This window comes from Mauremys reevesii, linkage group 7, assembly GCF_016161935.1.
Source record: "Mauremys reevesii isolate NIE-2019 linkage group 7, ASM1616193v1, whole genome shotgun sequence".
Classification (NCBI taxonomy): Eukaryota; Metazoa; Chordata; order Testudines; family Geoemydidae; genus Mauremys; species Mauremys reevesii.
Window position 1 is genome coordinate 43,688,991 of NC_052629.1, and position 13,767 is coordinate 43,702,757.

Sequence of the window (13,767 nt, forward strand, 5' to 3'; positions counted from 1 at the left end):
GGACCTCGGAGTATTGGTTGATCATAGGATGACTATGAGCTGCCAATGTGATATGGCCGTAAAAAAAGCTTATGCGGTTTTAGGATGCATCAGGCGAGGTATTTCCAGCAAAGATAAGGAGGTGTTAGTACCGTTATACAAGACACTGGTGAGACCTCATCTGGAATACTGTGTGCAGTTCTGGTCTCCCATGTTTAAGAAGGATGAATTCAAACTGGAACAGGTTCAGAGACGGGCTACTAGGATGATCCGAGAAATGGAAAACCTGTCTCATGAAAGGAGACTGAAAGAGCTTGGCTTGTTTAGCCTAACCAAAAGAAGGTTGAGGGGGGATATGATTGCTCTTTATAAATATATCAGAGGGATTAATATTAGGGAGGGAGAGGAATTATTTAAGCTTAGTAACAATGTGGACACAAGAACAAATGGATATAAACTGGACACTAGGAAGTTTAGACTTGAAATTAGATGAAGGTTTTTAACCATTAGAGTGAAGTTCTGGAACAGCCTTCCAAGGGGAGTAGTGGGGGCAAAAGACATATCTGGCTTTAAGACTAAGCTTGATAAGTTTATGGAGGGGATGGTATGATGGGATAGCCTAATTTTGGCAATTAATTTGGCAATTGATCTTTGATTATCAGCAGGTAAGTATGCCCAGTGGTCTGTGATGGGATGTTAGATGGGTTGGGATCTGAGTTACTACAGAGAATTCTTTCCTGGGTGCTGGCTGGTGAGTCTTGCCCACATGCTCAGGGTTTAACTGATTGCCATATTTGGGGTCGGGAAGGAATTTTCCTCCAGGGCAGATTGGCAGAGGCCCTGGAGGTTTTTCGCCTTCCTCTGCAGCATGGGGCACAGGTCACTTTCTGGAGGATTCTCTGCAGCTTGAGGTCTTCAAACCGCAATTTGGGGACTTCGATAACTCAGACATAGGCTAGGGGTTTGTTATAGAAGTGGATGGGTGGGATTCTGTGGCCTGCATTGTGCAGGAGGTCAGACTAGATTATCATAATGGTCCCTTCTGACCTTAAAGTCTATGAGTCTATGAGACTCACACTTTAATTCAATATAACAGCACTGAGATAGTTTATTGTGAAATTAAGAATAAGTTTATTAATAAAGAACATAGATTTAAATGATATTAAGCAAGAGAAAAGGACACATAGTTACAAACAAAACATACTTTCTAGTCTCTGAGCCTTAACTATAGCAGCTACAGTCTTTTCCTAAACAGCTTTCTCACTGACATTAAGATACCAGCATTACTAGTTCTTGCAGCAGGAAGATCCAATGTTCACAGAATCAGAAGGTTCTGTCTCCTTTCCCCCTGAGTGACAGATAACTAGAATGAATTTTTGCTCCCCTTATACTTCCTGAAGTCCATTGTTTTTGTCTCAAGAGCCAGGAAGACCTCCTCGGGGTTCAGGCTCCTGTGTGTTCCCCGACCAGGCCCTGATACTGTTTCCCCTGCCACTTGTTTGTTTGATTGCTTTATTTACCTCATATGTAAATGTACTTTCATTGTCCTCCGCCTGTAATCAAGCCAGGCAGATGGGTAAAATCCACATTCCTTTGTCTAAGGCAGGCTAGTTTATCTACTGGCTCCGAAATATATTTTAACAACAAATTTCCAGCACACTTACATTACTCTTTATAAATAACCCATATATACATCACGCAATGATATTCATGACCAGCGTGTCACCAGTTGTCATCTCATACCTTACAAGACACTATTTGGCAAAATATTCTGACAACAGCGTGTTGAGCATGCCCTTTGCCAATTGGCATAAGGGGGCTGTTAGGGTCATGTGTGTGTATGAACACTTTTACATCAGTTTAAATAACAGGGGCAAGCTAAATTGCTGTAAATCATGTTTAAACTGATACAAGTGTTTCTACACAAGGTTGCACTGGTTTAACTAACTGGTTTAACCTGATGCAACTTCTTTGGGCAGTAGACAAGCCTTAAATCCAGTATCAAATCCCATTATATTTCCCTATATAACTGAAGACACCCTCCTTTTATAGTTCCCAGAGGGTTTGTGTGCCCAGGCATTAATTCATTCACATTAACTTAATCTCCCAGTTTAGAAATCAGTTCACAATTATAAATGTATTTTCAGGTCACAATATATTTGTTTAAGATCATTAAACAAACTTGTTTATTTTTTTCCGTTTTTATTCTCCTAATTTGCATGGATGCATATCGGTGCACTTGAAAGATCTTTTGTCCATTTCCAAGGACTCTTTTGAATACACAAACCTTGTATATGCAAACCATTTAAGAAATCTATTATTTAACTTTAAGACATTGATGCCTGTGAAAGTGTCTCCACCTCACTTTACTTCTTTTAGCATATTAATGACATAAGCTTAGCGCTTTATGTTTTGTGGTTGATTATAAGTAGTAAAACAAATAGAACTCATTGGACAACCAAAGCATTGTCATACTCTCATTCTAGAACTTCTCCATAGACCAAATGTACTGGGGGTGGGGGATTTACCATGGTGACCCCTGTTGCCTGTTCTGAAATATCTGAGAACGGTTGAGACATGGTCATGGCCCATCATAGCCAATGGTGGATCATCACCTCAACTCAAAGAGTAAATTGTCTGATTGATTTGTAATACATTTTGCATACCAAAATAGATATTGGTATGAAATTAGTCTGATCAAGGTAGACTTTATATTTTCTTAAATTAATGTTATTCTTGTAATTCTTTTCCTATTGCATACAGGGGACAATGGAGGAATTCACTTTAGGCTAATTTAACACCTGCATATTTATACATATATTGTTCACAGATTGTATAACCTATTGGAAAAATGTGTTGCCTCATCTTTCAAAAGCAGAGAGTTAAATTAATTATGTACAAGATAGATATTTATCTGAGGATTGTTAAATAGATTACTAATTATTTTTAATATTTAACATGATCTTGACCTGCTAGGTCAAGGGAAGTAGAAAGGGTCTCCTTACCTCCTCCACAGACCTTTATATGATAGTCACTGTGGGGGATCCCATCCAGGCCAGCAAATTATAGCTGACTTTGTAGAATGCAGCGCTGCAACTGGCAAGCCTGTAAGGATCTGACACTACATATTGCAGCCTGGCTTAATGTATCTTGGATGAAATTGCTGAAAGCTATAATGCTACCAATACACTATGATTCAGGGGTTGGATTCATTTTAATATTTATACTAGAGGATCACACACGTACTTCATTGCTTAGGCAGGCCAAACTGTACACCCAGCCAGGCCCCTCACCCTGCCCCACACTCAGGTGAGATTCAAGAACCCTCCTGATTTTGGTGAAAATTGGAAAAGCCTGATTTGTAATGATTTCCACCGGTATTACACCTTTGGGCATGAGTGGCTAGCCAATATTTAGGGGCTTGCAGATTGTTTCTATTAGGAGGAGAAACTGATGATAGATATTCCTTGTATGCAATCCTGTTTATTTACAAAGAAAGTACACAAAGGACTGTTTCCCAGAACAAAGTATGAATCGAACAGGTGGCAGTTTCTTTACTCACAGCTCCAAGCTTCTTTCCAAACAGCATTCTGCCCCCAAAGTTCCCTATCCTTGCTTTCTCACACAGCTTCATTTCCAGGCCTTCTTTTGCTGTGTGTAGGCTTCCCTTGCTGCCTTTTCTCTGAATGTCTGTGATGTGTCTGCTGCTACTCTCCCAAACAATAGGACAGGAAATTGACAATAATTTTAATTTAATATAACCCAAATAACACAGAATTACTTAATATTGATAGTTTTATGGCTATCTAACTATATCAGTTATTTTCCTCCATAAAGGCAATTTCAACCTTTACTTTAGGGCATCTAGTGTCATGGGGGCAAAGTTCATTTGAGTTCTGTATTTGCTTCCATGTTCATACATACTTTGAAAACCATAGGATATAGTGTAGTACATCTGATTCTGTTTGTTTTCGTGAGCTTCTGTAAACTGTTATCTATCTCAATACCATCTTTAAGTAAGTCTTGACACAGAGCGATTTTACGTCAGCCTGACCACAAGTTTCTCTCTAATCATGACAATCAGTTGACATTGGATATTGTATCTTGAACATGTAGGAGTCACAGATCTGGGACGTTCACCAGGACCCTGTCTTCTCAGACTCAGTGAAAGCGGACAAGGGAGGTAGAAGTATGAACAAAACGTTGTTCGAAGGTAAAACCGTTTGAAAGCCGGATATTGACAGCGCCCAGTAGGAGTGAGTTGCCGGGGGGCTCTGGGAAGAGGCGGTCCCTGAAGCACTGGGGGGCTCCGCTCGATGGTTTCCGGTTCAGTTTGCTCCCTTTACCAGCTCTGCAAACTCATCCTGGGCTCCGGGGCGCGCTTTCCGCGCGGGGCCGGGCCGGGCCTGGGGGCGAGCGGGAGAGGGAGTCCTGTCCTCGCCCCGAGTGGGGCGGGGCCGGTCTCAGCGGGGTCTCTCCGCGCTCGCTCCACTGACGGGGGAGCGAGTCCCTCCCGCCACGCGCGGGGCGAGGTGCATGCGCAGTGCGGAAGCCTCGCCGGAGCCGCGGTGCTAGAGGCCTGTCACTTCTTCCTGGTGCTCCCTCCTCGCCGGAGCAGGGTCCCCTCTCTCGGGAGTCCCCGCGGGGCTGTGACCCGGCTCTCCCCGGCCCTCCGGTGAGTTCCACCGGCGCGAGAGGCTCGTTGTCCGGTCATGGGTGCGCTGGGGGCCGGGCCTGGCGGTTGGGACCGGGCTCCGCTCTGGCGTGTGGGCCCCGTGCCGGCCCGGTGGGAGGGGCAGGGGATGAGCTCTGCGGGAGCGGCGCCCGGTCCCTGCGGTGCCCCCGGGGCGGTAGTTACAGCGCAGTGGGACGGGCGCCCTGCCCGGCGGCACGCACAGAGCGGGACGGGCTCCCGCCTCCTCTGAGCCCTGCAGGGCCGGCGCCCGGCCCAGTACAGCCCGGGCCCCGTCGGCGGGCCCCAGACAGATTCACTCACCGCCCCGAACTGCGCTACACCCGTGGCCATAGCAGCTTGCGGGACCATGTTCCACCGCGATTTCCCTGTGCGCGGCGGGAGCCCGCTGCCCGGCTGGGGGCCCGCTCCTCGGGGGTGGCTGGTGTCCCGTTTCCTCCCGTGTGCTGCGAGTGGGGCGTGACGGACTGCGCAGTTTGTACTGGTGGGTGGTTTTGAACAGACCTGAAAGATCTAGACTTCTCTGGGCAGTATAAGACCCCGGGCTGCTGTTTCACAAGCCGGAGTTGGTATCAGCAGGCTTGCCCAAAATTTGCGTGCACCTAGTTTTATCTACAGTAAGGTTGTGTTTCGTTGGTCCGTTGATTGTAAAGCAGTCTGGGATCTTTCAGGCTGAAAGGTACTGTATACAATAAATATTAAATATTATTTATTCTGCGTGGGATGTTTGAAAATGGGATTCAGAATTTGTCAGTCTTTCCATGAATGCAGAATGTTGCCTACAAGAAGAAAGAATTATAGTCTATACTGTAGCCTTTTAAGCTGCTAGGTTTATGCTGTAGTTTTTCAGAGCTCTTAACTGTGTGTGCAGCAAGTAAATATAATTCACTAAAGCATACTGGAATTTTCCAGCCTCTTCCTTTGGCCCCATCATTGTTTCTTGCTCTAGAAAAGTAGGAGGTTGCTTCCCCCATCTTTCCCATTTGTTCCTTGTCAGTATCACACTGTTTTTAGTGGATGTCTCAATAAATAGTGACTCAGACTTGAAAATAAAATGCATGGAGATTCATGATTACTTGCTAGAAAATAAATGCCTTTCAGATCCTTGGCTGGAACCATAACAGAAGTGCAGAACACTACTATTAAGTCCTGACATTTTCTAAATTTCATAAATATTTTCCTGCAGAATAATAAAGTTAGGGTTTAAATTAAATTTCTAGTTAAGTGAAAATATTAGAATACCTTTTTCCTTTAAATTAATGTTTTTAGACTTGATTGTTCTGCAGTCTATTCTGGTAAAAAGATAATTAATTTGTGGATTTTTTTTTCCTTTTCCAGCAGCTGTGAAGCGTACTTGATTGTGGAAATCTTGGATCACTACAATTGTATATCTGTTCTATTCTTTTGTATTACAGGTTGAAACTTGTATGGCAGTCATTTATATGGATCTGTGATGGATCTATAACTATGTCCCAAGTCAAGCCAACGTCATTTTGAGCATCCTCTTCTGAATGTGGTAGGATAATAGATTACGGGAAAAGTAACTATCTCTATCTGGTTATGCTTTAACCTTCTGAGACAGATGAATTGAGTTCCACATAGGTTACTGCATTTGGGTTGTTTACAGTGAGACTGTGAAAGTCCATGTTCTATCTTTTGCATATTGACTTTTGGTAAAAGAAATGGTTTGCTCTGTTATCCTTGCCCATAATGTCACCCCTTTCGCTATTATGCAGTGCTCAGTGTGGTAGTTGGCAACAGTAACCCTGTGTGTGATGCTGTATTTATATAGTTTGTAAAGCACATGAGGATCTTTCGGGATGTAATATTTTGTAAATGTCATGCTATTTTGATTACAGTGTTAATTGATGAAGAATTGCAGTAATTTTTAATCAAGAATATTTGTAGGTTCTGTTTTAAAAATATGGGGAAATTCCTCTTCCTGTGAAATCAGTTCTTGTTTTTTGTTTTTAAATCACAAATACTTCACACAAAATTGGAAACCAAAAAGAAGAGAGAAATGTTCCATTGTGTCTTCTCAAAATCGAGCTGTAATCTGTCTGTATAAACTTAAAAATGGGATCCAGGGAGCAGGGATGGATGATCTTGGGTCCATGGATGTAACTTAACAAGGTGAATTCAAAGAAGTGGTTGCCATCTTTGGGCCTCAGTTTACGTTGTGATTTGCCTCCATGGACAGTTGTGCTCTTGTGAAGCTCCAGAGAAATGCACCGGGACGGAGCAGTCCATCTGCCTGGATCAGAGTGCAGGATCATGGTCTAGGTTCTGATTAATATAAAAAATACAACTTTAAAATGTCAAGTGTCAAGAGACTTGTACATGGTAAATATTATAGTTATTGGCACATCAATTTGTATTATCAACTATACAAGTTGATAGAACATCATTGAAGTTTTTAAAGGGCATTGGCAAATTAAATGTAGCCCAAAATATAAATTGTTAAAATAAACTTTTATAAAACCGAAGACTAGAAAATGTTAGAAATCTTTCTAAATTTTCAAGAAAATACCAAAGGAAATAGTTATCTTTAAACCAATAAATGTTCCCATGTGGTGACTGAAATCTAAATACTGCAACACTTGGATCCTGGTAGTGAAAACAGGGTGGATAAAAATCAATGATTTTAAAAAAAATTAGATATTTTAAATTTAAAATATCTGATCTTTTTTATTTAAATTGGATTTTTTGGATAGATTTTTTTCCCCCAAAAAGCATTTTATCTAAAGATAGATACATTATAGCTCAAAGATACCTCATCATAGAATAGGGATTATAAATTCTAAGTCTATAGTATGAGACAATATATTCATGTAGTGTTTAAGAAAAGTTTTGTAAATGAGTTCTAGTAGTTCATGGATTAGGGGCCTAATCTTATGGGGCTCCAGGGACTTCTGTATAGATTATTTAGGTTAATCTTTCTATCTACCCAATGGGACTCAGTGCTCAGTCTAGAAGATACCATCAGAGATGCTTAGTTTTGCAGTTCTCAAACTATGGATTTGTGTCTCCAGAGATAATATGCTTGTTAACAGCAAAAATGTTTTAAAATAAATAATATATAGAGGTGAGAAATAACAGACCTCCACCCTATTGTCCCTCTGCAAATTTATGTACACTGAGTCAGTTCCTTACCTCTCTCTAAAAGTGCAAAGTTTCAAAAAGTTCAGTGAATAGAAGATTGTTGGGAGTGGAATAGATCTGGACAAGGAGAAGAAATCTGGAGATAAATGTGAGAAGGGAGGGATAGGCAGTAGAAACAAAAGTGAAACTTTTTGAGCAGCATCTTCCAGAAGTCTTGAAGTCTTTCTGAATGTAGCCTTCATTGATTTGAGATCTACCATAGCAGTCTCTCACTAGAAGGGAAAACCTATAATGGCAGCAGGCCATAAAAGAGACCCAGTTTGGGAATATTTTAATGAAGTTCCTCTACCTGTGAAGAATATGTATTAAGGTTATAACAAACAACAAGAATGAGCTTTTACGTAGAAATCCATTATTAAATCGAGTCTTCTTTATTAGTGATTTAAATCATGATTTAAATAAATTTGATTTAAATCAAATCCACTGAGTGAAAGTGACTTAAATTATCTGTCTCCAAATTGAGAGTAATGCAGAAAGTTAACGAAGAGCTTAAAGAGTGACAAGTAAGTTGGACTTTCAAAAGTCTTTCAGTTTCAATTATCAAAGATTTTGCTATAGAAAAAGCAAATGTTTGTTTACGTATATGTTTGTTTACGTAGGGTGTTGCTTTAAGTATTGGCTCCTTCATAACGGTACTTTATTTTTTTTCCCCCTGAACACGGTCACAGAAGGAACATTTTGAACAGTGAAGTTGCAAGATCTTACTGATCAAGACAACTGGAACCATGTTGTGCTGGGGAAATGCATCCTTTGGACAGCTTGGATTGGGTGGAATTGATGAAGAGATTGTATTAGAACCCAGAAAAAGTGACTTTTTCCTAAATAAAAAGGTCCGAGATGTAGGATGTGGACTCAGACACACTGTTTTTGCCCTGGATGATGGGACTGTGTATACATGTGGATGTAATGATCTAGGACAATTAGGGCATGAAAAATCCAGAAAGAGACCAGGTAAGTTAAAAGTAATGAAGAGTGGATTTTGTGTGGGTGTTGTTTTTAACTTTAGTTACCACATTTAGGCCTCAGAACTGCAAACATATTTACATGTGCTTAACTTTCTGAGTGTGAGTAGTCCCAAGCACGTGCATATTTGCAGAATTGGGACTTCAAAGATTTCCTTTTTATGGTTTTGATTTTTGTACTTCTGTTTCATTGTGTAGAAAGTAGTAAGCATATTAAATCCTATGAAGATATATAATTACCCAACCCAGCCTCATTGATCTCATTTTTATAAAATGCTATCTACCACTTAGCCTGAAATTAAGTTATTATTACTTTATTGGTTATATATAGGTACATACAGTTATCATGTCAGTTCTTAGCCATTATTTGTCTGGATTCTCTAATTATCATGTCAGTTCTTAGCCATTACTTCTCTAAATCTAGTAAATATGTTATAATTTTAATAGGTTATTTTAAAAAGGTAATTACTTATGTCATGTTCCCATGTGATAGACTCATAGTCTTTAAGGCCAGAAGGGACCATCATGATCATCTATTCTGACCTCCTGCACATTGCAGGCCACAGAACCTTAGGCCTCAATCCTGCAAATTGCTCTACATAGGTGGACCCCTGTCCTTGTCAAAGAGTCTGTATGTGGATGTGGGGGTCCCCTCTGACAGAACAATTTTTAGGCTAAAGACCTTAGTTTGTACATCCCAGTGTAACTCTTAGTACTTGATTTTTGTTGTTGTTTAAATGCATCATTTTGCCTGGCTAAGTTCCAGTTGTCTGTCATGCTTAGATCTTTCTGTAACATTCTCTAAATGAAAAACCTTTCATTTATTATAACTAAACCATTTTCTGTTAACTTCTGTTTCTTTAACAACTCTGTAGTTTTAATTCTGTTCCACAGTGCTTGCCATTCTTCCCTTCTCTGTTTGCTGATATTGTTGATATGTGCATGCTACACTCTTCCGTCTAGGGCACACTAAAATATTAAATATTAGATTCAAGACTGACCATGCTTTTTACAGTTTCACACCACATGTAATAGCTGGTTTATAGTTCTTTAGTCATTTAAGTATTCATTTACAGTATATTTACCCAGAAAACATATTAGTGAGATTACCTTTTAGAACTATACCATTATGAAAATTAATTTCATTTAATATATAGATAATTATTTCATATATAAGCAATTATCTCATAGAACAGTAGATCATGGCTACACAATTTATAGCCATGGAGCTGCTGGGCTTTAGTGGCAATGAGGGAGACCAGCAGGGCCATGGCCAGCGACCAAGCCAGGAACCGCAGCCAGGCAGCTCCTCCGGTGTGGCTGTGCCGCCTCTAGCCCTGCCCACTGTGGTGGGCACCAAGGTCACTGGCAGCGGTACCTGGTCACTATAGTGTGTGCAAGCAACTCGCACGCTCCCAGACAGGAGTACAAGGGCCACTTGCACACACTAGTGACAAGAGTTGCACACCGCTGCATGACTGGGACTCCTATTTGGGAGCGTGCGAGCTGCTTGCATGCACCGGTGTGACTAGAGACAGCTACCAGTGAGGCAGGGCTGGAGAAGCTGCGTGGGCTGAGTCACTGGCCATGGTCCTGCTGGTCTGGCTCATTGTCACTAGAGCCCTGCAGCTACGCTTATATCTGCAGATATAAATTGTGTATCTGCACAGGGCTCTAATCATAGCACTATAATTTGCCAGTTACATGACAAACCATAATAATTTTCAGTGTCTTCCTCTGTGAATAGTCCTGAATACCTAAAATCCCCTCGTTTGAATAGTTTCCTATTTTATATGTTTCTGATTTGTTGTTGCTGTTCTAAACTTAAATTATTTTATACCGTAGAGTGCTTAAGCACCATTGGCAAATTCTCAAAAAGTATGTTGATGATGTCCATAGAACAGTGGTTCCCAAACTTGTTCCACCGCTTGTGCAGGGAAAGCCCTGGGCGGGCCGGGCCGGTTTGTTTACCTGCCACATCCGCAGGTTCAGCCGATCGCGGCTCCCAGTGGCTGCGGTTTGGTGCTCCAGGCCAATGGGGGCTGCGGGAAGCAGCGTGGGCCGAGGGACATACTGGCCACCACTTCCAGCAGCTCCCATTGGCCTGGAGCAGTGAACTGTGGCCACTGGGAGTCGCGATTGGCCGAACCAGTGGACGCGGCAGGTAAACCAGCCCGGCCCCCCAGGGGCTTTCCCTGCACAAGCGGCGGAACAAGTTTGGGAACCACTGCCATAGAAGAACCTTAGCTATATGTTTGAAAGTGAAAGATGTTTGATCTGAATCCTTTGAGGAATTAATTTAGCATAATTCACTGTACTTCCATCAGTTGGGCTTCATTCTTTTTTAAAATTGTATTATGGTTACAGTCCAAATATACATAGTATGCAACACTTCCCACACCACTTCCCCACCCCCAAAGAAACCCAACAACACACCACAGTTTCAGTTGTTGGAGGCAAAGGTGATGGTGGTGCTCTTCTTCAATATAGTTCAAACAGCAAACATAGAGCAACATCTGGAGATTGGTGTAATGTTTAACTAGATCCCCTTTCATGTAAGTTTGAAAGGTGTCCTAATGATAAGCCTTCAAGTGGGAAACAGCCTGTCCAGGCTATTGAATTCTGAGATGAGTCAGTAAGAGTTAAACCGCTCCTCTCTTTGATTGCTGAAGAAACCATAGAGTACAGCAGAACCAATGTGGTCTTTCTTAAGGCAGGCATGATCGTGGGACCTAGCACAGCTATCTGTGACCCAGTATAGAACCACTCTATCTACAGCTGTATGAATCCTTCAGCCATTTCATTGACATGCATGTAATAAAAGCTATTTGTCTCCTAAATAATTGCATGTTAACAGGTTGTTGGCCAAATCATCATTTTTGCCACAGTCCCAGTAACCCAGCTGCTCACAGTGGATATCAATGTGGGGGGAATCTGCCTCCCACAAGTTAAGGAACATCTCCACATGATGGGGGATCATGTGGCAAAAATGATAGTTTGGCCAACAATACGTTAACATGCAATTATTTAGGAGACAAAGAGCTTTTTATTTTCTAATTAATCATGGGGATGGGAAGGTAGTTTGTTTAAAGCAGCACTCTCATGTTTTCGTTTAAAATAATTAGAAAAATAAAATTTCTGAAAGCATACTCTGAATAGTGTGTCCTGATTTTTTTTTTAAAATAAGGAGCTTTTAGCTTCCATACTGATGTTAGGAAGGGTCTTCTGGGTAAGCCTAAAAAGTCACAATGCCAAACAAATTCAGGCTCATTCCTTCCTCCTCTCCTGCGTATTATGTCTGCATTTTCATACCAGCTTTGCTGCTTCTGTTACTGGCAAACACCGTCTTGCAGGGATTGTGGAGGAGTAAACACGTGAGCTCTCTCCAGAGTAGTACATGTGAGTGGTGTCATCATTCTACTGCCATACAGTGAAATTGACTAAGCATAAAAAGTTGTCAAATGCAATAGGTAAACAAACTGGATGGAGGAAAATATTTTGTTCTAATATATGTCAGATATAGGAATTTTAGAAATTACTTGTAACGATCAGATTTTAAAAAAACTTTTTCAAATGGTTATTTGATTTTCAAATAGATTGTCCATTTATTGGGTGGTGTCTTTATTTAGAACTTAAGTTCTAAAGGGCTGCTTCCTAAGTTGCTTTCTAGATGGTTGCTATTTAGCTTTTTAAAATTAAGTATTTTTTTATTTAAAAAAAATTGGTAAGTGGATATTAAACTGATTAACTCAAGCTTCATTGTAATTTTAACACATGCTTCTCTAATTGCTAGCAAGCATTTGCTGGCATGAACTTGCATGTTGATTAAGCTAGCAGGATATGACTTTTGTGAATTATCTTTAAATAGCTATTAAGATCTGAATATGTTAATCTTGTCCAGTAAATGACACAATTTGAAGACCATTTTCAAGACCAAGATTGTAAATAGCATGCTTGCAATAGACATTTTTTTTTCCATCTTGGAAAAATAATTAACTGACTTGGGGCCTTTATTACCTTTGCACGCAAAGCAGCAAAATGAAACAATTGTCTTTTAATGCTATTAGAATTAATACAAAAGGAGGTTTCCATACTGAGACCGACTTTTTTTAAATTGTAGAATTTTAAAAAATGTGGCTTGTTGGAACCCCTATGCTGCTTAAAAATACTCACGTATTTTGTATGACTTTCTGTGGCACTGTTTTATCTGAGGATGTTCAGGCTTTTATCTAAACCCTATCATGGGATAAGAGGGAAGGTCCTCTCGTGGATCAGTAACTGGTTAAAAGATAGGAAACAAAGGGTAGAAATAAATGGTCAGTTTTCAGAATGGAGAGCGGTAAATAGTTGTGTACCCCAGGAGTCTGTACCGGGATCAGTACTGTTCAACATATTCATAAATGATCTGGAGAAAGGGGGTAAACAGTGAGGTGGCAAAACTTGGAGATGATACAAGACTACTCAAGATAGTTAAGTCCAAAGCAGAGGGCAAAAGCGTTACAAAGCAATCTCACAAAACTGGTGACTGGGCAACAAAATGGCAGATGAAATTCAGTGTTGATAAATGCAAAGTAATGCACATTGGAAAACATCCCAGCTATACATATAAAATGATGGGCTCTAAATTAGCTGTTACCACTCAAGAAAGAGATCTTGGAGTCATTGTGGATAGTTCTTCTGGAAACATCCACTCAATGTGCAGTGGCAGTCAAAAATGCTAACAGAATGTTGGGAATCATTAAGAAAAGTGATAAAAAATATCGTTTTGCCTCTATATAAATCCATGGTATGCCCACATCTTGAATACTACATGCAGAACTGGTCACCCCATCTCAAAAAAGATGTATTGGAAAAGGTTCAGAAAAGGGCAACAAAAATTATTAGGGGTTGTGGAATGGCTTCCATATGAAGAGTGAGTAATAAGACTGGGACTTTTCAGCTTGGAAAAAAGATGACTAAAGGGGATATGAT

General features: G+C 40.7%; 2 protein-coding genes across 8 annotated transcripts in view; one reads left to right on the top strand and one right to left on the bottom strand.

Annotated features, from left to right (window-relative positions):
• The window catches only part of MYPN (myopalladin), a 133,122-nt gene extending 129,018 nt beyond the window's left edge, over positions 1-4,104 (bottom strand). The window contains exon 1 of the mRNA XM_039546939.1: positions 2,985-4,104. The gene's annotated coding sequence lies outside the window, so the exon portion shown is untranslated. The remainder of the gene's footprint in view (positions 1-2,984) is intronic.
• The window catches only part of HERC4 (HECT and RLD domain containing E3 ubiquitin protein ligase 4), an 89,019-nt gene continuing 77,892 nt past the window's right edge, over positions 2,641-13,767 (top strand). For 2 of the 7 annotated variants that reach the window (XM_039546945.1, XM_039546952.1), the window contains exons 1-4: positions 2,641-2,681; positions 4,096-4,192; positions 6,088-6,188; positions 8,503-8,785. In XM_039546945.1, coding sequence (XP_039402879.1) covers positions 8,560-8,785 — 226 coding nt within the window. In that variant the 5' untranslated portion in view covers positions 2,641-2,681; positions 4,096-4,192; positions 6,088-6,188; positions 8,503-8,559. Of the gene's footprint in view, positions 2,682-4,095; positions 4,193-4,517; positions 4,655-5,137; positions 5,157-5,202; positions 5,352-6,087; positions 6,189-6,872; positions 7,016-8,502; positions 8,786-13,767 lie in introns of those variants that run through there. The other 5 variants (XM_039546949.1, XM_039546950.1, XM_039546946.1 and 2 more) reach the window with 5 other exon arrangements.